We start from the raw sequence: 21,512 nt of genomic DNA on the forward strand, positions 1-21,512 counted from the left end.
TTATTGGGTATCTGTATGTCAAGTACTGTTGATGGTTCTGGAGATTGAATGCCAAGTCAAGTGGTCTCTGCTATCAGGGAGTACAGTTTATTTTAAATTAAGCAATTCTACCCTTGAAGCCTAAGTAATCCAATTTCGTAAAATGATATATTGTCTTGCTAACTTAATATTTTTTCACTTATCAGTCTTTATTAAACAGTAAGATCAGTTTCGTTTTTTTTTTACTTGCCCAAACTGAGCCATTACAGCGGGTTTCAGCTTATCTACATAAATTGAAGGGAAATGGTTCCCAAAAGATAACTTGAAGGAAGTGTCATAAAATCTTTAGATCATCCTTCTGTAAAGACTGAAACACCATTTAACCTTGCCTCATAAACTTATATATGTATAACTTTATGTGTACTATATGTATAGTCAGCCTCATTCTTTTTGTTTTTTAGAATGTTTGGTAGCAAAAAAAAATTAAAATAAAAAAATGAATGGGGTATAAAAATTTTGAATCACTATATTGTATATGTGAAACTAATATATACTGTAAATCAACTATACCTCAATTTTAGAAAATTAAAAATTATAAAAAACCTCCAAGATGAAAATTCCCCAATGGGCCTTTAAAAAAAAAGAAAAAATCGTTTGATCTTCAGGCTATTTTATGTGAAAAAGACACAGATTTTAAGTCAGTGAAGATGGATGCATTGTGATACTTCATCTGACTGATACAGGGAGAGGCTGCCATCCTTACCCCAGCCCCCCTATTTGGGAAGCTACCAAGCCACCCCCCATCCACTTCCCAGCAAGTTCAGTGGGAGGAACCCCCTGCTTGACAGTCACACCTTAAGAGATTTGGAAGAAATGGAATGTAGATTCTTGCTTTGAAAAAAAGTTGAGATATATGCTATGTGCTGTGGTGCTAGCCACTAAGTGTGATATCACAGCCACCAGAATCACCAAGCAAGGGAGGGAAGCCAAATTCTAGGAGCTGTGGAGGGTATGGGGAAGGAGAGGAGAGCCTTACGTTTGAGAAATTTTGCTAACGATAATGAGTGGTGGTGAGTGGAAGAGGAGACAATGTAGCAGGAGATGCTAGAAAGGATGGGGCAGTGAGAAGTAAACTACTTCTGTCTCTAAAGGCAAAGTCTTCCTGATACACTTCAATTAATAAAATGCCCTGGGATTGGTGTTTGTTCTTTATCTTCAGTAAATGATTCCATTTAACCCAACTGTGTCCTTCCAACTTAATTAGGAGTGGGAGACCATACTTTGCTCTACAGAAATTTGCTTTACCTGGCTGCAACATTGATTTGGGACAACAGTGGCCACTAGGATTATTCTAGTTTGTACTCAGGGTTATTGCTTTTGTAGATGAATGGATCCAACCAGCTACACTATTGTACAAGCTGAATTCCTCACCACTGCGGGGTGCCGGGCATTTGGTTAGCAGCTGTGGCTGCTGCTTGCTCCTAAGGTATGAACAAATCACCCCACTGACGAGCTGAGCTCAGGGTGGTCTAATTAAAACAGATGCCACTTGGATACAACTTCACAGGACCTTGGAATGCAGGGGAGTTTAAGGGTCATCTAGTCCAACTACCCACACGTTTCCAGTGAGACCTGCGGGAACTAAATCACTTCTGCCACAGCTTGAAAAGGCAGACATGCCACATGCATTCCCACACATGAGCCCCATTCTGGTCCATGTACACTCAAACTTTATTTGGCTGCCTGGGTGGGGACGGAGAGGAGGAGGAAGACAGCGCTGAAGGGCCGGGTCAGTAGGGGTGATTCAGCGTGTGCTCCATGATGGTCAGAAGTGCCAGCCATGTCTCCTGGGCCGTGGGGATGATCTGGGAGGCCGGCAGCAGGAAGCCATAGCGCCCGGTGTCCCGGAGCTCGAAGGTGAAAGAGTACTTGATGCCCTGGTCGTAGGTCCAGTCAATGGTGCCTCCACTGGCTTGGTCTGGGGCAGGAGCAGACCGGCAGAACAAAGGTCACTCGCTTGAAAACATTTGCATGGGCTGGGCTAATGGTCCAAAGCCCAGAGCCTCGTGCAGTGTTGACTGGAGTCAGCATCTGCTAAGTTCCTACTGTTGACCAAGCAGCCTGGCTTCCTCCCAAGAAGCTCCCCTGAAGGGTCTTAGTCCAAGAGGCCCAGAGAGGCAGACCAGCGATGGTTCTCCTCTCACTGGGTCATGCAAGGAAGCTCCCACGATTTTGAAAGCCACCTCTATCTAACAGCCACTTGGGTCAAGCCCCCACATATACCAGAGTTGCCCACTTGGGTAACCAGGACTGTCCCCCGGATGCTGGTCTGCAGGGGGAAAGTGCAAGGGTCAGAGTCAAAGCAAAAGCCCCTCGTCTGTCTTTTGCAGACAGATTTGCAGTAGGTATCAAAGCAGCTGCAGAATCGGGCACGGGAGAGGGAGGTGGCTGCATATCAGAATTTAACTCCACAATATTGAACAAAGCAAAAACCTTTTGACTCAGGGTTAAAACAGTTTCCAAAGAAGGCCTGGAGTCCAAAAGTAAGGCCAGCCCCAGGTGAGACTGTGACTCACTCACCCCCAGAACTGGGCACTTGGGGCAGGAAGTCTGAGGTGTGTCCCTGCGCCCTGCTTCTTCAGTACTCTCACCTCCTGTCAGCCACAAGCTTGCTGTGTCTCTTCAGGGCTCAATGGGATCTGAACACCGCAACCTCAACCCCTGCTGCCATCCCCGCCACCTGTCTCTGCTGCAGCCACTGGGTCTCTGTGCTCTTCCTGCCGTTCCCATACACGCCAGGTCAGGGCACACGGGAAGGCCTTTGTTCTAGAAGATTCCTCTGCCTGGAAGGCTCTTCCTCAAATAGCCTCTTAGCTCCATCCCTCCTTTCCTTCAATACTTGCCCAAATTTCACTCTCTCAATGAGGCCTATGCTTCAGTCCACCTGCCCTGCTTCCACCCCCAGTACTCCTGAGTCCCCTCACCCTGTCCCAGTAGTTCTTTTTCTCCCAGCACTTATCACCTAACACATGGTATCATTTCCTTATTCATGTTTATTGTCATGGCTGGCTAGAATGGAGGTTTCCTGATCTTGGCTTATTTTTATTCCCAACTGTATCCCAAGCACACAAAACAAGGCCTGGTGTATCATAGGTGTTCAATAAACATTTGTTGACTTAATTCCATGTTGATGTAGCAGTCCTCCTCTCAGGGGCAGTGCATGGATAAGTAAGCTGGGAAAAGATAGGATATATTCTCTAACTGAAGGGCATTGGAGGAAGAGTATTTTTTAAGTTGAATTTCTTAGGGATCTACAATACAAAGGCCAGCAGAACTCTCTACCCGCTCCATGCATGAAGCTGAACTTAACCCCAAGATAAGAGTTCTCAGAGGAACTGAAGGGTTTGTCTGAAGGTATCGAGGAAGGTAGAGTTCACATGAGGAAAGGGCCCCGCTGCCCACCAAGCCAGCAGTAGTCAGGCGTGGCCAGGGCTGTTCTCCTCACCCATGCTCCCAGGTTGGGGAACCCTTGGCTACCTCCTCCAGGAGGGACACTTCCTCCAGCAGGGAAAGCCAGCTGAGCTTCCTCCCAGACCACCCACAGAGACAATGCACCTACTTACAAATTGTTGTGATGATGCTGCCATACTTGAACTTGGTCCCATACAGAGAGGTCAGGGCCTCAACAGCAGACTTAGCCACCTGATCCTGGAGAAAACGCCAAGCAAGACTGCTTGTCATGGCCAGCAGTGCCAGACCCCCAGAACCACAGGGCCAGGGTACCCTGGGGGCTGGCAGGATGACCCAGGAGCACATACCCTGCAGAAGCCGGCCCCCAGCAGAGAGCATGGAACCTGTTGGGTCCTGCAGGGTCAGGCCCGGGAACTCAGCAGGATGTGACCTTGTGGGATGTCTGGCTGCTACTTCACTGCCCTTTGGTCACCCTGCAGCTCCAGGTTTAAACTTGTGGTACAAGCTCAAAGTCCACCCCTACCCCTTCCTCTGTCATGTGACAGAAGTGACTCAACCACTCTGTGCCTCAGCTTTCCAGACAGAAAGGCTAGTCTGCCCTGCTGGTCTTCTCAAGCCATCAGGGGTCCATGGGAGAAAGGGGTGCTAGGCACAGTGTAGGGCCTCGTGCCTTAAGCAGGTTTGATGGATAAACCCAGGCCCACCCAAAGCTGCCTTTGGGATGAGAGGGCAAGCAGGGATCAGCACGTACCAGCTCATCCTTGTCTGCAGGTGATTCTCTTTTGTAGCCAAAGGGATACAAGAGGAGCTGGGAGTAGCTGTGGATGGAGATGAAGGCCTTGATGTTCCCGTGTTCTTTCACAAAGTCCACGATGGACTTGACCTCCACTTCGGAATTGGCAAACTTGCCACGGTAAGTTTCCGAGCATGGGTTGCTGCTGGATCCGGCCTCTGTGGGAGGGGAGAGTTGGCATTCCTTACACCCAAGCAATGTAGCTTCCATGGCTTCTGGTCTTTGCATGAGTTGAGATGCAGGAGGGCTCACCCCCACCCCGGATAAGGAAAGGGCAGAAGCCTTTTATAAGCTGGGGGTCCTGCCTCCCTCCCCAGCCAAACTTGGACAAAGCTGATGGACATGCCCAGAGAGGTAGGAAGGGCTCCTCAAGCAACACCAGTTCCTGCAGTGAAGTGACCACAGAGGGAAGGAGCTGAAGTTACGCTAGACAACCAATAGATTGGTTTCAGACCTCAGTTCCATTGGGAAGGACTTTACAGGCAAGGGACAAGCAGATCTCAGAGGGCCACCTTCCTCACTGTGCACCTTGGAGGAGAGGCCAACATTACCCATGTGCCTCCACTGCTGGGGCAGGAGAGGCTTGGGGGATGACAGGACAAAGGACAGTAAGAAGCCATTCTGGGGTGTCCCATCCCTGCTCCCCAAACCACACTGGGCCTTACTCCCAAAGCCAGCGTCCCAGTTCCTGTTGGGGTCCACCCCAATGCAGGTGGAGCCCGACGTCAGGGATCGAGTCTTGCGCCACATTCGATTCTGAGAAAGGAAAAGTGATCAGCCACCCAACAGAGGCCACAATCAACACAGAGCCCCAATCCGGAGCCTGGGTGTGGACACAGTATGGAATCAGAAGGCTACTTTCAACTGGTTGTCAGGGAGGAAGGTCTGCAAAGGGGGCTCTTGGCTGAAGGAAAATGGAGGAGACAATGGATGGCATTTGGCCAGGGGGTTCTACTGGCAGAAAGAGGAAGGCATGTGGCAACCACCCCCCCAGCCCCTTACAAAATTGATTGGTAGCATGCTGTCCCATAGACATAAAGTAGAACCAGGGAAGAAGGTCTGGGCAGTGTGTCTCCACTGGGGAAAGTTCTGTCCCCCACAACCTGGACATTTGGCAATATCTGAAGATGTTTTTGGTTGTCTCATCTGGGGGCTTGAGTCAGTCAGGAAGCTGCTTGCGCAGGACAGCCCCCAACACATGAAGAATTATCTGCCCCAAATGTCAAGAATGCCAAGGTCAAGAACCCCTAGTCTAGGGGGACAGGTCTGTTTGTCCCTCTCTCAACTTCTGGGAGTTGAGATTAGGGGTGAGTAGCTTGTGGGGCTCAGAGGACAGAGGCCCACCCTGCTTTCCCCAAGAAGAGGAGAAGGCCTGTACCTTGCTGTGGGTGAAGGCAAAACCATCAGGGTTGGTGACGATCTCCAAGAATATGTCCATGTTGTCCAGAATGGCAGTGAAAGCTGGGTCCTGGCCATAGTCTTGTGCGATCTGGTGGAGGTTGGGGAGCAGAGGGGCAGAGCGCGCCAGGCCAGGAATCTGCCATGCTAGAGCAATGGATGCCTGCCCTCGACCTCCCTCTGTGGTCATTGCTTCTGGATGGAAGCAGGGGCCAGGGCTTCTATGGGCCTTGGATACCGATGCCCTACCAGGCGAGAGCACCCTCACCTCCGTAGGCTTACCTTCTTTGCAAACCAGACCCCACTGGCCTGGGTGACCCACTCCCGAGAATGGATGCCCGTGTCAATCCAGATGGCTGGACGGTTGTTCCCCCCAGTGCTGAACTGGATGAGAAGAGCAGGAAATAGTTCAGCTGGGGCCCTGTCTCACCTCCTTGAAGGGGAGTGCACCCCAACCCAGAGGCTGTCTGCTCTCTGGTATCTCAGGTTGAGGCTCTGTTTGTGGGACCATCACTCAGGTGGGATGTGGGAGTGGGTCTGGACCGGGATCCTGCAGAGCTTTGCCTCCTGCCCTCAGCTCAAGCTTGGCGCAAATAATGACTCAGCCAGACTTTCGGGCCCCTCCATGTTCCAATGCCCATACATAGTTCTCTGTCGGAGGTCACAAACAAAACATTTTATCTGGACTACCAGACACTGGGATACTTTCCACAATGTGACACTTGACTGGAAACACTTGCGTCACCTAAAATTGTGTGTGTACTGGTATGCACACACCTATGCTACACAGGGAGTCCATATAACAGTGTGTTCTCTGTAACCCTGGGCTCACCCATGGGTGCCTACGCACAGATGTGGGGGCCCAGTCTTGCAGATGTGCTCACGTACATCCACTGGCAGGTGCCCGTTACCTTCAGCACGTAGATGGGACGGCCTTCGTAGCTGCTGCCGATCTGGAGCTTGCTGACAAGCTGTGGGTGCTCGGCCGCCAGCAAGTCCATGAAGTCATAGATCTGAGGAGGCAGAGGAGGGAAGGCTGCCTTCATGGCTTCCGGGCACCTGGATGCCTCCCTTAGCAGCTCCATTAGCAAGCCTGCTGTGAGCCCTGAATGCGGAGGAGCCACGACCCAGAGCCTCGAGGCCACATGGTGACAGAGCAGATGTCACGCACACCCAGGCTGGCCCTGGCGCGTTCTGCCAGTCTGACGAAGAGCTTGGTGCTTGTGGAGCGGGGCCCTGGGGTCCCTCACCTCCTCCAGGGTGTGGTAGGTGGCATAGTTAAAGGTGTTAGTGCTGCGGGCCCGGCTCCGGGAGGCGAACATCTGCTCCTGCTCGTCGTCCAGCAGCGACTGCACGTCCTCTATCATGATTGTGTATCTGAGGCCACGGGCCTCCAGGAAGACTTTGACAGCCTGGATGCTGGGGAAGGGCACTCGGACGTCGATGGGGGAGCCTGGCTGGGCAGGGCCCCTCCAAAAATCCAGCTGGGGAGGACAAGAGCCACTGTCACAGCGGGCTGGGAAAGGGCCTGCCCAGGATAGGGTGTCGGCACCAGAATTTCCCATATAATTGGGGATGGGGCACAGCTGTTAGGGGAAGAGGCTGCAGGGAATCCCTGGGTGCTGGACAAAGTCCAGTTTGGTCAGGGAAATGGCCCAGGAAGCAGAGTGGAGAGGCTTTGAGGCAGCAAGGGAGAGAAAAGAATTAGAAGTTGGGGCGGTGTGGGGGGCTCTTTTGCTCAGATGCTCAAAGGCAGCAAGATTCTAGCACTGGGAAGTTTAAGTCACTTCCTAACAGGGATCAGTCCCATGGCTCCCTCCTGGGTGGCTGGGGAGAGAGAGCCCAGGCCCCATTTGGCCCCAGGTGGGAGGGGGTCTGAGGCGAGCCCATCTGCCCTGAGACGTACCCTGGGGCCTCAGGGCAGCTCCCACATCCTCTAACCTGTAGGTGCTCCAGGTCCTCCAGCTCCTTCACCATCTGTACCTGGGCTTCATCGGCCGCAGAGATTCGGAGCACCTGGTGCCTGGGCAGAGCGGGAGGGGAGACTGAGGGCCTGAGCAGCTCCTACTGGCTATGCGTGCTCCCCAGGTGGGAGGAGGGCGGCTGGGCCTCGGTCCTCTGGGCTGAGCAGGGGAAGCACGAGGGATCCTAGCGACGGGAGGCCTGGGCTCCTCGGAACCTTCTGGACACTGCTGCTGTCCCTATCCCAGCTTAGACTCTTTCTCTCTAAAGCTAGCTAGGCCTCCTCCTGCCTCCTCTTCTGAAGAGTCCTCCTCAGAGCTCAGATATTCTCCAGGGCTCAAGAGGCTGTCCTAAGAGACCTGACCCCTTCTCAGTCCTGGTCCCCAGTCAGCCTGCCTTCCAGGATGTGCTAGTCTGCTCCTCTCTGACCATCTTCCCATGTGTCTGTCTGTCCCTCTCCTCCAGATGCTGGCTGGGGGTTAAGTCCTCCCTATCTCCCTTCTGAGCACCCCTTCCTCTCCATGCTCCTACCCCACGAAGTCCTCTTTGCCAAGGACAGCCCCCAGCAGCACGCTCAAAATCAGCAGCCCCTGCATGCTGCAGCCAGTTGGGAAGGTCAGTTGAGGCGGAGAAGGTCCTGGGGCCTTTTAAACTCTCCCAGGACAGAGGTCTCCTGGCTGTGCCCAAGAGTTGTCCTTCCACTTGCACCTGGGCTCTATCCCACGGGGAGGGAGAGGTGGGAGTTCCAAGCTCTGACACCTACCCACTCTCCCTGATAAAGTGGCAGGGAACAGGACAGCTGGAGAGATAAGCCAGGCCTCAACCCCTGGCCATGAGGGGCCGTCCTGGGCCTGAGGGTCAGCTAGGGCTGAGGCCTCCCAGCTGGAGCCCTGATTGCCCAGAGCCCTGCAGCCCACAGACCCTATGGTCCTGTTTACTGACCCGGCAATGGAGAAGGAGCCAGGATTCTGGAGTGGCCACACCAGCTGCAGCCTCATGTGAGGTGTCCTCTTCTCCCATTTCCCGGAGCACCAGCTCTTTTGTTCCTATGAGAGAGCAGGATGGGACCTTCTGGGACCCCAGCCAGCTCCCAGATTTCCTGGCTTCTCACCACACGGGCTTTGTCCAGGGCTGCCTGACCTTTAGGGTACAACCCCGTGAAGGAAACTTCCCAGCCCCACTCTTACCAGTCTCGGTGGCCTTGTGGGAATCAGGCCACAGCACAGAAGCAGAAGTTTCCCTCCACCCCCACTGCTCTAGGGCTCTGGGATCAAGGGTTGCCCTTGATGGGAACTGTAACCAGATGTCCTCTGACTAGAAAGTGCGGTGGTGGGAACCAGGGCCAGAACCCTGTTGGGACTGCACACTGTATAGGAGACACTGGAATTCACAACGGGGAATTTGCTCTGGCTCTGGATGCTGACCTCATTGCAGAGACATCTAACACAAATCTGCCCTAATCCACCAGGGCCCCAGTGGTTCCCCGGCAGCATCTGGGGGCCCTGCTCTGGGTCAGGGCCTCAGGCTTGGGCACTGCCAACAATGAAGGCGGCCCTTTCCGGTTTCCATCTCTTCCCTCTGCCTCCCTAGCCCACCTCCTATGGTCCAACCTTCCTATGCCAAGGCAGAGTGACCCCATTACATCTACCCACAACTCTCTCCTGAGCATAGCTCTGGGAAGATGATGAAACACTGAATCCATCCTCAACAGATATTGAGCCTCCATGAAGACTGTTCCTTTCTACTCTGGCAGCTTTTCCTGCCCTCCAGACCCCAGGCAAGGCTTACCACCTCCCTGAAGCTTCCTCTGGCTTCTTTCTCTCTCACCTACCTGCCCCTTCTCTAAATGTTCATCTCTTTGCTCATTCATCCTCTGGGTCAGGTCCTGTGCTCCACCCTGAGATGATGCCCGAAGCAGACGGGTGGGTCCCTGATCTCACAGAACCCAGTCTAATGGAGAAGACAGAAGTAACCAACTAACTTGTGTCCTCTCAGGCTTTCCAAGAAGCTGTGGGTCAATAAGACAGGATTAAGCATGCAAGAGATTCATGGGGAGACACATCCATGAAGGATAAAGGGGAGAGAGAAGAGCCTTACCTCGTTGCAGGTCTGACACCTGGGAGAGGATTGGGCAGGAGGAACTCAGGCAGCAGTGCAGTTCTGAATCTTGGAGCCAACATTGCAGTTCAGGGAGCCCTACGTCCTATAGGAATGCTGGTACTAGTGCCGCATTGTGCTCAGTCACTAGCTGGGAACAGCCCGTGGGAAGTGTGGCCACATCATACCACGGTGATACTCCCCACTGACTTGTCAGGGAGCTGAGAGAGCTCACAGTCTAGCGGGAAAGACAGAAGTAACCAACCAACATGTTGGTTCTCCAACAGGTCTCCAAGAAGCTGTCACCAAGACAGGATTAAACATAAAAGACACTCACTGGGTTGCTCTCCTTGCTGTAGGAGACCTGAGCAGTGCATTTCCTGTGATGTGAAGTGAAAAGTACCAGTAGGGGTATGGACTTAGAACTATGGGCTCATCCAAGAGTGTCCAGGGAAGACTTTACCAAGAATGTGAAACTTGATCTGGGTCTTAATGACTGGATTTTGCCAGGGATGGAAGGGAAGTGGTGTTTATCACACTGTTTGGTTCTTGAGCACAAACTGATATTTATTTCTCCTTAATTGTTCCTAGAGTGTTATTTCTGTCTCCCCAATGAGACTAGACATTTCCTGAGACCAGGAACCAGGTCTCACCCATCCCTCAGTCCCCCTCATCTCTCAGTGCCCTGCAGTGCTCTCGAGCTGTTCCTTTTTTAATTTTATTTATTTATTTATTTATTTATGGCTGTGTTGGTTCTTCATTGCTCCGCACAGGTTTTCTCTAGTTGTGGGGATCAGGGGCTACTCTTTGTTGTGGTGCGCGGGCTTCTCACTGCGGTGGCTTTTCTCTTTGTGGAGTACGGGCTCTAGGCGCACGGGCTTCAGTAGTTGTGACTCGTGGGCTCTAGAGCGCAGGCTCAGTAGTTGTGGCGCCTGGGCCTAGCTGCTCTGTGGCATGTGGGATCTTCCCAGACCAGGGCTTGAACCCGTGTCTCCTGCATTGGCAGGTGGACTTTTAACCACTATGCCACCAAGGAAGCCCCTCGAGCTGCTCTAATCTGTTCCCCACTAGGAAAGAAAGTTTCGTAGAGCCTTTCTTTAGTTTGCATTATGAAAACAATATTTCTTTTTCTATTTCTAAATCAAAAGTGGTCCTATAATTTTTAATGTTTCATGCACACTACACATGTTGAAGGGTGTGTTGGCTAACTCTTGGCCTTTTGTGAATTTCTTCCAGAAAAGACAAGACCATTGGAAAAGGGGTGGGGGGAAGGCACTGCCTCGCCAAGGGGCCTCTTGCTGCCTCCAGCCAGCAATCTAAGTTGTCCAAGAGTCATATAGTCTATTTTCTTGCAAGGTTGGAAAAGATTAATTCAATGTTGCAAGTTGAAATTAAGGCCAGCACTGGCAGGAAGCTGAAAGCACAGTGGCAGAGGAATGTGGGTCTCAGATGGAAATTAAGCCTAATTCCTGGGGTCCCTCCAAAGCACCTCAGTAAGCTGAAAATTGCCTTTTGGTAAAGACCAATTTGCTAGACTGGAACCTGGGGCAGAGGGCCACAACTCTGCCTCTCTACCCATGGGCATGTTTGACATTGGTCCAGAGCAAGGGCAAAGGATGAGGGCCATTGGGCTGAAAGCTGGGGGAACAGGCAGAGCACCAAGACCTATTAGCATGAGAAAGAAACCACCAGGCCGGCATCTAGATTCAAGGACAAGTCACTGGGTAAGTGCCTGAGCGCAAATAGACGAAAGACCTGCTGTTTCCACGTGGACAAGCATTCAGCATCCCTTTCTCCTTCCTGCTGGCTGAGCAAACCCAGATTGAATGCAGGTGTCACCCCTCAGGAAAGTCACCCCATTCCCAGCTTAGGGATAAATTCTAAGATTGGTCTAAGACAATCTTCAAGGAATCTCATTCTCTTTTGCAAGTGAAGTGATTGGTTTAGAGGTGGGCACGTGACACAGTTTTGTCAATGAGATGTGAGGGGAGGCCAGTGAGGAAGCTTCTAGAAAACATTTCCCCACTCTTGAGAAGGAGGTACCTTTCTCGAATATTGTCAAGTCTGTTGCCCCACCTTCGGACTATATAATATGAAAGAATATTCATTTTCTTTTCATTAATTGGGATTTCTGTTGTTGCTGTAAAAAGCATTCTAACTGGTGGACTTACTAAGCTTTTAAAGTACTTGTATTGTCAGAAGACAATAAATTTTAGCCCAGGGGAGCCTTTATGTGAAATGGAGAAAGGCACCCCTCCCACTCTGGACAGACCTCATCCCTTGTCCTCAGCAGAATACCTTTGTGCAGTGCACAAACTGGGCAACTATCCGTGGCAGTCCTGTTGCCAGAGAATGTCCAGGCATGGTCAACAGAAGCTCTAAGACAATGCTTAGAGACCCCCAAACCAAAACCTAGAAAATGGGTTGTTAAAGCGGCATAAGGAGAAGCAGTCCCCCATGTCCATATTAGAGATCAAAGGGGGACAGTGGGCAAGGGAGAACTTTGAAGAGAGCACAAACGGGTGCAGTCAGAATGGCTGCAAGAAGTAGATGGATGAGACTTCAGCTATCCCCCTTTGGCAAGTGTGTTTAAGGCTGTACGTGGTAAAGTGTGCATGTGGGAAAAGAAGTCTATATGGGAATTTGAGGCAGCCAAGTGGTGGGCTGTAAAGGACATCTCTCATTTGCCCCACCGAGTATCCTCCTCCTGATAACAGCATCTCCTTTTTCCCTGAGGGTCCACCCTTCCCAACTCCGAGGCCATGTGATTCAGGTGGACCTAGCCACCCCACCCCCACCCCAGCTCTAGGGATGAGCCAACAAATTCTATTCTCTTTTTTTTCCTCAAGCTTTTTCAAGTAGGTTTTTTGTCACATGTGATTGAAAAAAGTACCCAGCTATAAAACAGATAACTAATAAGAACCTACTGTATCACACAGGGAACTCTACCCAATACTCTGTAATGGCCTATATGGGAAAAGAATCTAAAAAAGAGTGGAGATATGTATATGTATAACTGATTCACTTTGTTATACACCTCAAACTAACACAACATTGTAAATCAACTATACTCCAATAGAATTTTTTTAAAAAAGAAAAAGAAAGAAAAAAGTACCCAGCTCACACAGACATTGTCTAACTTCAGAAGAGAGCAAAATGGGAGAGGAATGCCTTGTAAAAGTAGACTGCCACAAACCCAGCATATGATTTGGGGCAGGTCCCTATACATCCCTGGACCTCAGTTTCCTCATCTACGAAGGGAGGGAGTTGGTCAGAATGATCTCCATGGTCCCTTCCAGTTGTGACACTCTATGATTCTGGGACATTTGTATTTTTACCCCCAAACAAATCTCAGCCATCATGACAGGTCTGGGCAGGGTGGAGAGAGGCTCACCAGGTTTGCGGGAAGATCAGAATAGAGCCACAGGGGCCCTGGGGTTTGCAGTGGGTAAGTGTTCCCAGGGTAGTGTAGGTTGGGAGGGACCACATCCTGCTGAAGCTGCAGCAGGGGGTTTTGGGGTGGAGGTGGGGGTGACGTGGAAGACGAGGAGGTGGAGGCCCATCAGCAGCCTCCTTGAGTTTTGCTTTCGTTACTGAGTGTCCAGCAGAGCCTATTTGTTTGCTTTGAAGCTGTGGAACTGTCGTTTTAAAGTAGCTAGCAGTGTTTGACCCCAGAATGGAGGCAGAATCTTTCTTTGGAGGAAGAGTCACCTGGAGGGAGCAGCACTCCAGTGGGTCTTTAGGAAAAGTCAAGTCAGGACTTCCCTGGTGGCGCAGTGGTTGAGAGTCCGCCTGCCGATGCAGGGGACACAGGTTCATGCCCCGGTCCGGGAAGACCCCACATGCCGCGGAGCGGCTGGGCCCGTGAGCCGTGGCCGCTGAGCCTGCGCGTCCGGAGCCTGTGCTCCGCAACGAGAGAGGCCACAACAGTGAGAGGCCCGCGTACTGCAAAAAAAAAAGTCAAGTCAGAGCCCAAATCTCAGAACAGAGATGCAAAAGAGAGAGGAGCCAAGCAGGAATGTCCCATGTGTAGAAGGAAAAACGGGGAAGGGGAGGTTTGCCTCTGCCTGAGCCTGGGAGAGGAGCTGGGGAGCACTTGAGGGTGCATTGTTACACTTGGGGGCAATGTGGGAGCAGGCAGAGGGTCAAGGAGAATGAAGGCTGTAGGGGTTACCTCATGAAGGAACGTGAACCAACCCCAACGACAGCAATCTCCAGCATCCAATTTAAGTGCTTTATTTTCTACATTGCATTTCCCTTCCGTATTCCCAAGTAAAATTTTGTGAGATGTTACCCTGTAGTCTTGGCTATGCTTTGGGGAATTGAGAGAGGTGGGCTGATGGGTGGGTGGATGAGAGCCACAGAAGTTGGTAAAGCTGGTTAGGAGAGAGCAAGAGGCCGAGTGCAGACCCCGGGGAGAAGTTAGTGAGGGACAAGCCGAACAAATAGATTTGTATCATCATTCCCAAGGATGGTCCCGAATCCTGGGGTAAGGAGACTCTGAAGGCGAACAGGCTGGAGTTGTCCTTCAGGACACACACCCCCACCATCACCTACAAGAGGAACATGTCCTCACCAGTTTGTCAAGCACTGACAGGCCCTATGTTCACTGGTTTTTCCCTCAGTTTGTACTAAGTGGCTGCCTGGGCCTTCTTATTTTTCTAAAGAATCTTTTTAATTTTATTTTTCAGTAAATTCATTTTCTCTCTGGCCCTGTATGGGGTGGTCAGAGGGGAGATGGAGGAGGACAGGGGAAATGGACAGCACCTCACGGGACTCCCAGGACCCCAGCCATTAGTGCATCACCCTTGGCCTCTGCCGCCTGCCCTGCCCTCACACAGGACTCTTTCACATTCCAAACTGCCTGCCTAGTTTATTTTCTTAAGAAAGCAATAACCACAGCACATTCACTGTGGTTCTTTATAGCTTTCCATATGTATAATCGCTCTTTCTCTCTTCAGTTTTTCCAATGTTTTTTTCTTTTAAATAAATGCTCATAAATTTTACTGGTGAAAAGGATGAAGAAACATACGAAAAAAAGACAGCTTGTTGGGAGGAAAAAAAAAAAAGAAAAACAAGCAGAATGCAGAAAAATAAATTCTTGTTTAGCATTATATACCTAAGAAATGGGGGTGGGGGAAATCAAGTTTTATGAAAAAGAGATTATTCTGTAATATCTTCAAAACTTGCATGTCTAAGTCTTGAGCTTTTACTTGATAAGCTTAAATCCCCAGCCATCACCCCCCTGGGCTTGCTGAGGAGACCCCTCAGTCCTAGGAGGACGATCCCCGGCTTCTCTCAGCCATTAGGTTCATGTGGGGCCTTGCGTAAGTTAGATGATCCGGAGGCCCCCAGTCTTTATAACTGCAAAGGGTTGGATTAGAAGCTTTCAAAGGACCCTTTCATCTGGAAAATTCTATGGCTTTATGATAAAGTCAGTCACTTGATGAGCTAGAGCAAAGAAATGGATTCAAAGGCCCCTTCAAATCCTCTCTCCCATCAGAGAAGCTGCAACAGACGCTGCTGGCTGCCTTCCCAGTATCCATCCTCCCCTTCCTCCTTACCAGCAAAACTCCAATTTTTGGGGGGGTCAGTAATGTGTCCAGCTATAAAGCAACTTCCTAGCCTCTCTTGCAGCTGGGCGTGGTCACCTGACGCAGTCCCAGCCAATAAGATGTAAGTTTAAGCCCATGGATGGCCAATTCAGCTGGCTCACATTTTTTTGCCCCTTACCCTTACCCTTTTTTTGCCTGGAATTCAGTCATATGATGGCAACAGACTAGGGGTCAAAATAGTAGGAAAGTGGCAAAACAGAACAGGCCAGAGGGGTCTGGGTCCCCAGTGCATCAAGGAGTCACTGAACTAGCCCTGCACTGCCCACCGCAGATGACTTATTCTGTAAGAGAAACAAAACCTTGATCTGGTTAAGCCACAGTAAGGTGGGTTTCTGTCACATACGCTAAACCTAGTTGTAATTTGCACTAGGCTGAGGAGAAGAAACACCCCCTTTCAATGAATATTGAGCACCTACTGTGTGCCTGACAGGAACTGAGAGTGAATAACCCAAACATGGTCGTTCCCCTCATAGGCTCTCAAACTAGCAGTAGAGACAATAACAAATAAAGAAGTCAATTAATTATTATCACTGCTATCAAAGAAAGAAATAAGGCTCAGGAAAAGAAAATAATAGATCTACTTCCAGTGGGTGGTCCTAGAAGGACTAGTGAAGCAATGAAATTGAAGGGGAAATTTTACGGGGTGGGCCACACGAAGGAAGAGTAAGAGGAAACAATATTCCAGACAAGGAGGAGCAGCACATACAAAGGCCCCTAGTTGGGAAGGAGCTGAAGTAACTGAGAAAAAGCTGGTGAGGTTGGGGCTGACGAATGAGGCGTTGAAACAAGGTGAGAGAGGGCCAGCCACCTTGTAGGGCCTATAGCAGGGCCAGCCATGTGGCGCCTTGGGCGGGTTTTATTTTAAGTCACTGAAGGATTTTAAGGAAAAAATTGCCTTTTAAGAAGACCCCCCATCTGGAAAGCAGTTTCAGCCCCAACTTCTGTGGGCCTGTTGGCTGCACAGAGATCTGTGCAACAAGTTCCTGGTCCTGGTCCTGAAGGGCTTTGGGCATGACTCAGGGTCACCTGCAGGCCAGTCCCAGGCCTGCCACTCAGTAGCTATGTGCCTTTTAAAAGCCACTGTCCTCTCTGAGCCTGAGCTTCCTCATCTGACAATAAGAACAGTAATAGTCCTACCTCGGGATTTCCCTGCTGGTGCAGTGGTTAAGAATCTGCCTGCCAATGGAAGGGACACGGGTTTGAGCCCTGGTGCAGGAAGATCTCACGTGCTGCGGAGCAACTAAGCCCGTGCGCCACAACTACTGAGCCTGCGTGCCACAACTACTGAGCCCACGTGCCACAACTACTGAAGCCCGTGCACCTAGAGCCCATGCTCTGCAACAAGAGAAGCCACTGCAATGAGAAGCCTGCACACTATAACAAAGAGTGGCCCCCGCTCACCGCAGCTAGAGAAAGCCTGCGCACAGCAACAAAGACCCAACGCAGCCAAAACTTAAAAATAAATAAATAAATTTATTTTAAAAAAAATAGTCCTACCTCTTAGAGCTGTGAGGAGGCAATGTGTTGAATCCTTGGAACCATGCCTGCTGCACACTATGTGCCAGAAAAGAGTTTATTATTTTCACTGTTACTGGGAAGCCCATCAGCGTCCACATACTCCTGCCTCTAAGGCAATACTTCTCCAACTAGGCATTAGCATCACCTGGGTCCCATTCTCAGAGACTCTGATTCAGTAGGGCTGGGGTGGCCTGAGAATTTGCATTTCCAAAAAGCTTCCAGGTCATGCTGATGCCTGTGGTCTGCAGACCACACTGCATTTGGCTAGGGTCAAGGCAGCCCCTTGGGAATATTTTGGGGAAGGATGACTGGCTTCCCACTGCTGTAGTCACCTTCAGCCCTAATAGACAATGGCAGAGGGTAGGAGGCCCAAAGCCCCACTCCCCCTAGAAGACTTGAATGTGTTCCTTCTGGGAAGCAGGAAAGCAGGGATCAGAGATTCTCAGCCTTTAAGGGACCTCGGAATTTCTGGGGAAGATGGTAAAAAAAGCAGATTTGGGGGTCCACCCCAGAGATTCTGTTTCAGCCTGGGGGTGGAACCCAAACATCTTTATGTTAAATGACTTCCTATAGATTCTGCCACAGGCCACGCTTGGATAAATGGTGACATGGTGGTTTTGGAGTTACACAAACCCAAGTTCAAATCTCCCTCAACTTTCAATCTATATGGCCTTTTGTGGCCTTTAAAACTTCTCCAAATCATGCTCTCCTTATCTGAGCTTATTAATAAGCTTATTAATACCAGTAATATCCTCCCCCTGAGGATGAAATAAAAATATTTGTGCAAAGGGCATAAAAGTTATAATCACAGACTCCAGTGTGCAAAAGTATGACTTGCTTTATTTATCTAACTTAGCCCATGACCTCGGGTTTCTGTTAATAGCAGAAAACTTCAGCTTGGAAATTCTAGACCACTTCCAGCTCTAAAAAAAACTCATCTTTTTTGGGAAACTCTAGCCCGAGTCAGGATTCTTTCATCCTCTGTCACTGGCCCTTCCCCTGGAAATGATCTAGGTTCTTCAGGGGTTCATTTCCCTGATTTCTCAGGCCTCCCACACAGAACAGCTGGTCCTGGGCACAGGCATGCCCAGTTGATGCCCACCGTGCCATCATGGCTGCTGGCTGCATGGCCCCTCGGCTCAGCCTACTCGCCTCTACCCTAAGCCTTCTTACCCGCCAACCTTCTCATTTCTTTGCTAAGAGCTCTCAACAGCTGCATTACTGATGTGTACCCAGCCATATGGCTGCCTCTAATCACCTGTCCAGAGCCCTTGCTCAGCCACTGTTAATCTGAGGCTCAGGCGCCATATTGGACATGGCCCATACCCAGAGTTTTGATCACCACTGATCCCCTCTTTCCGTTAACTGGTCCAACTTCTGTCTTCTTTTACAGGTTGGGTGGAAAGGGGGACTTGTTCCTATTTTCCCCCGCTTTCTTCCCTGTCTGTAAAACTCTGCACCCCGTGTCCTGCAGGCGCCAGTTCATGGGTATCCACAATCCTTTCCTTCAGCAACAACAATTACTAAAGTCTGGCTTTTGCAAATGAAAGTCTTGCTTCCTGCCTCAGACTTACACAAGCCCATTCAGCTCTCCAGTTGACTTCTTGTTCTCGGGGGTACTTGCCTTCCCCTGAAAGCAGGGCAAACAGACCCACCCACTATCCCGGCTGCCCAGTGATGGGGGAAGGCAAAAGGTACAAGGAAGCCTGAGGATGGGGGAAGGGACCTCATTTTTATCTCAGAATCTCTCCCTGAGATAAAGTAAATGGCCTTGCCTAAACTAACTTCTCAGTGCACGACAACCACGATGATTATCGTGAGGAGGAAAAAGAGGACTTCTCTCTGGATGTTCAGTGCTGTGCTGTGCTGGCTCTGACTGGCTGCGACTCTGCTCCCAAGACCAAGGGAGGCTGTGAGGGTACCCAGGAAGAGCAGGTCACAAACCAGTAACTTTTTCACTTTCATTAACAGGGTGAGAGGGATCTTCTGAATGGAGGACTCTGAAATGTGCGTCTACTCCCTACCCAGCATGGGAAATGAAGCAGGAAGAGGAGGAGGCTGCCTGTCTGTACCCACCCCTCGCTCCGGGTGCCAGAAACACCACCACTGGAGATCCACTCCCTCAGATCAAATACTGTCCCCTCCAGGCTCACTTAAAATGTAAATACCAAAGGGACAGTGCAGTGTATTAGTCGCTCCAGGCGGTGTGCTATCTGTTCTAGGCCCCGAGAACATTTCAAGAGGAGAAAAAGGAAGGGCTGCTAGTCCCCCTGTCTGCATGGATACCTGAGGAATGAAGAGGCATTTCCAAGGCTCCTGTCCCCTCCTCAATGCTGAGCCCAAAGGGGTGGCAGTCAGTGCCAGAAGCCACCAAGCCTCTTCAAACTTTTTTTTATTTCCTAAGGAGTCAGGGCAGGGGTGGGGAAGGGATCCATAACTTGGGTTTCAGGAGAAGCCCAGGCCTTGGGAAAGAAGACAAACCCTCTGGCTCTGCCCTCAGCAGTATTGTCAGTAGGGGTGATTAAGCGTGTGCTCCATGATGGTCCGAATGGCCATCCACGTCTCCTGGGCTGTGGGGATAATCTGTGTGGCTGGCAGCAGGAAGCCATAGTGCCCCGTGTCACGGAGCTCGAAGGTGAAGGAGTACTTGATGCCACTGTCATAGGCCCAGTCGACAGTGATCCCACTGGCCACATCTGGATACAAAAGGGCAAAGAAATGCCCCCAAAAGGAAGAACAGGGTGTGGTCACAAGGTACAGAGGCATCCTGAGGGGACAGTGGGCCCTGGGGGCCAAACTCCCACCCATTCCAGACCACACCAAGCTTCCTGGCCCAGGCCTCAACCTGGGCCATACGCTGCTCACCCAGCCCAATCTCTGCCCTGGCAAAAAGAAGCTTCTGGAGGCCACCAGACTTGGGATATTTACCCTCAAAGAACATTGCAGTAACCCAGGCATTGGGAGATAGGCACTAATTAATGTTGCAAAGAAACAGGTGTCTGTGTCTGGGTACCACCATTCACCCTTCTATTCAAATGTGGAAATCAGCTCTGGCCCAGCCCAGCTAGATCTATGGCACAACCCTGTGGCCAACCAGGCCTGCCAGTCAGCAGAGCTTGCACCTGGCCCGACCCTAGGTGGATGTGGTGCCTGAAGCAGCAACAGACAAGGGAAGGCTCACTCACAGAGGGTGGTGCTGATGCTGCCATAAATGTACTCGATCCCATGAACCTCATACAGGGCCTGCACTGCATCCTTGGCAAGACTGTACTGCAAGATTAAATCCAGAGAGTGAGATGCCGGCGCTCCCCACACTCCCACACCCTCACCAGCTGCTGAGAAGCAGGGTCTTCAGAGTCTTGGAAGTTTAACATGTAGATGGCTCTCGTGAGAAGGAAGCACAGCACCTCCAGTTTTGAACTTGATCACATGTGAGAACAAGTCCCCCCACCCCCCACTCCCTACCATGGGGCCTGTTGGGAGTCTGCTGGATGCCTCCCCCAAGCCCTAAGCAGACAATCTCACCAACTCTTCCTGGTTTGAAACAGGCCAGAGAGTGGCCGTAGGGGTACATGAGCATCTGAGAGTAGCTGTGGATGGAGATCAGAGCATTGATGTTCCCGTGGGACGTGATGAAGTCCACAATGGCAGCCACTTCTGGCTCTGACTGAGGGGAGGGCCCATGATAAGTCTCTGAGCAGGGGTTGTTGTTAGAACCATTTCCTGGAAGTGGAGTCAAAGCACCCAAAATGTTCAAATTCCCAGGCTTGGGAAAGACACTTAGTGCTCACAAAATATACTGTACTCCTCTACATTTCCTAGCCTCTTTTGCAGTTTGGTTGAGGTCATGTGACTACTTTTGACCAATGAGAATGTGAGCAGTGATGATGTGTCACTTCTAGTTGGAGGCTAAGAGCAAGTGTGACTTCTCGACACTCTCTTCTGTCTGTGTGCTTGAAGGAAAAAACTCTAAATGGAGAAGTGTCCTGGATCCCTCTGTCACCAGTGGAAGAAAGCTGTCAAGGAGGGGCACCTACCCACATTGGACTTTGTATGCATGAAAAATAAATTTATATTGTGTTAAGCCACTGAGATTTGGAGGGATATTTGTTACTGCTTCATACCCTAGCCTAGTACATCAGAGGAGTGTTGCCACACCATGGCTCAGTAGCTCTGTGGCCCTGTAGGGAGCTCCCTTGGCTTGTCCTTTGGTTAAGTCCTGACTGTGGCTCCATTAGAAAGGCAGGCCTGCCTCAGCAGTTGCCAGTAGGTCTCCAACCTGGCCTCCCCTATGAGCAGTGACCCCTTTGAGCTGATCCTTCTCTGCTGACCCTCCACTGCCATGGAAAAGGCCTGGGTCAGTTGAGTGCTCAGACTTATTGTCTGCTCAAGCTTTGCCACAGCCATAGCCCAAGAACAGCATGAACTTGGAGTAAAAGAGAGACTAGATCACCATAGTTGCCCAAGGCTGGTCTGGGAACCACAGATGCAAAGTGTCTTTGAAAATTCTTCTTGGGGACCTAAGTTGGAGAGAGGGCAAAGAGCAGCTGTGCTTCTATTCTGTTCACAAATTTAATTTGTTCCCATCTCCTACTAGATTCTTTGCTCCCCATCTCTTTTCTTCCTCTTCTGTTTTCCTCCCCTCCCCAAGGGCCATGTCATGGAGGGCTAGGCTGGGC

The 21,512-nt window shown here is 50.6% G+C and overlaps 2 protein-coding genes across 6 annotated transcripts in view; both read right to left on the reverse strand.

The window, feature by feature from the left end:
• Window positions 1–1,702: 1,702 nt before the first annotated feature.
• Window positions 1,703–20,383, reverse strand: CPA1 (carboxypeptidase A1). 5 transcript variants are annotated; one of them, XM_060156677.1, is made up of 12 exons: window positions 20,359–20,383; window positions 9,435–9,553; window positions 8,546–8,649; window positions 7,583–7,664; window positions 6,892–7,125; window positions 6,553–6,654; window positions 5,924–6,025; window positions 5,622–5,732; window positions 4,909–4,999; window positions 4,202–4,401; window positions 3,603–3,687; window positions 1,703–1,957 (listed from the first exon to the last, which is right to left on the reverse strand). In XM_060156677.1, exons 2-12 carry the CDS (start codon window positions 9,471–9,473, stop codon window positions 1,770–1,772), a joined length of 1,338 nt encoding a protein of 445 aa, XP_060012660.1. In that variant the 5' UTR covers window positions 9,474–9,553; window positions 20,359–20,383; the 3' UTR covers window positions 1,703–1,769. The 5 variants fall into 5 exon arrangements, with proteins under 5 accessions (XP_060012660.1, XP_060012659.1, XP_060012663.1 ...); XM_060156676.1 differs by lacking the exon at window positions 20,359–20,383 and adding an exon at window positions 9,701–9,989; XM_060156680.1 differs by lacking the exons at window positions 5,924–6,025; window positions 20,359–20,383 and adding an exon at window positions 9,701–9,989.
• CPA5 (carboxypeptidase A5) overlaps window positions 19,215–21,512 on the reverse strand; it is a 59,462-nt gene continuing 57,164 nt past the window's right edge. The window contains 4 exon segments of the mRNA XM_060156682.1: window positions 19,215–19,529; window positions 20,019–20,103; window positions 20,359–20,383; window positions 20,385–20,556. Of these exon segments, the coding sequence (XP_060012665.1) occupies window positions 19,342–19,529; window positions 20,019–20,103; window positions 20,359–20,383; window positions 20,385–20,556 (470 nt within the window). The 3' untranslated portion in view covers window positions 19,215–19,341.

This window comes from Lagenorhynchus albirostris, chromosome 8 (assembly GCF_949774975.1).
Source record: "Lagenorhynchus albirostris chromosome 8, mLagAlb1.1, whole genome shotgun sequence".
NCBI lineage: Eukaryota > Metazoa > Chordata > Mammalia > Artiodactyla > Delphinidae > Lagenorhynchus > Lagenorhynchus albirostris.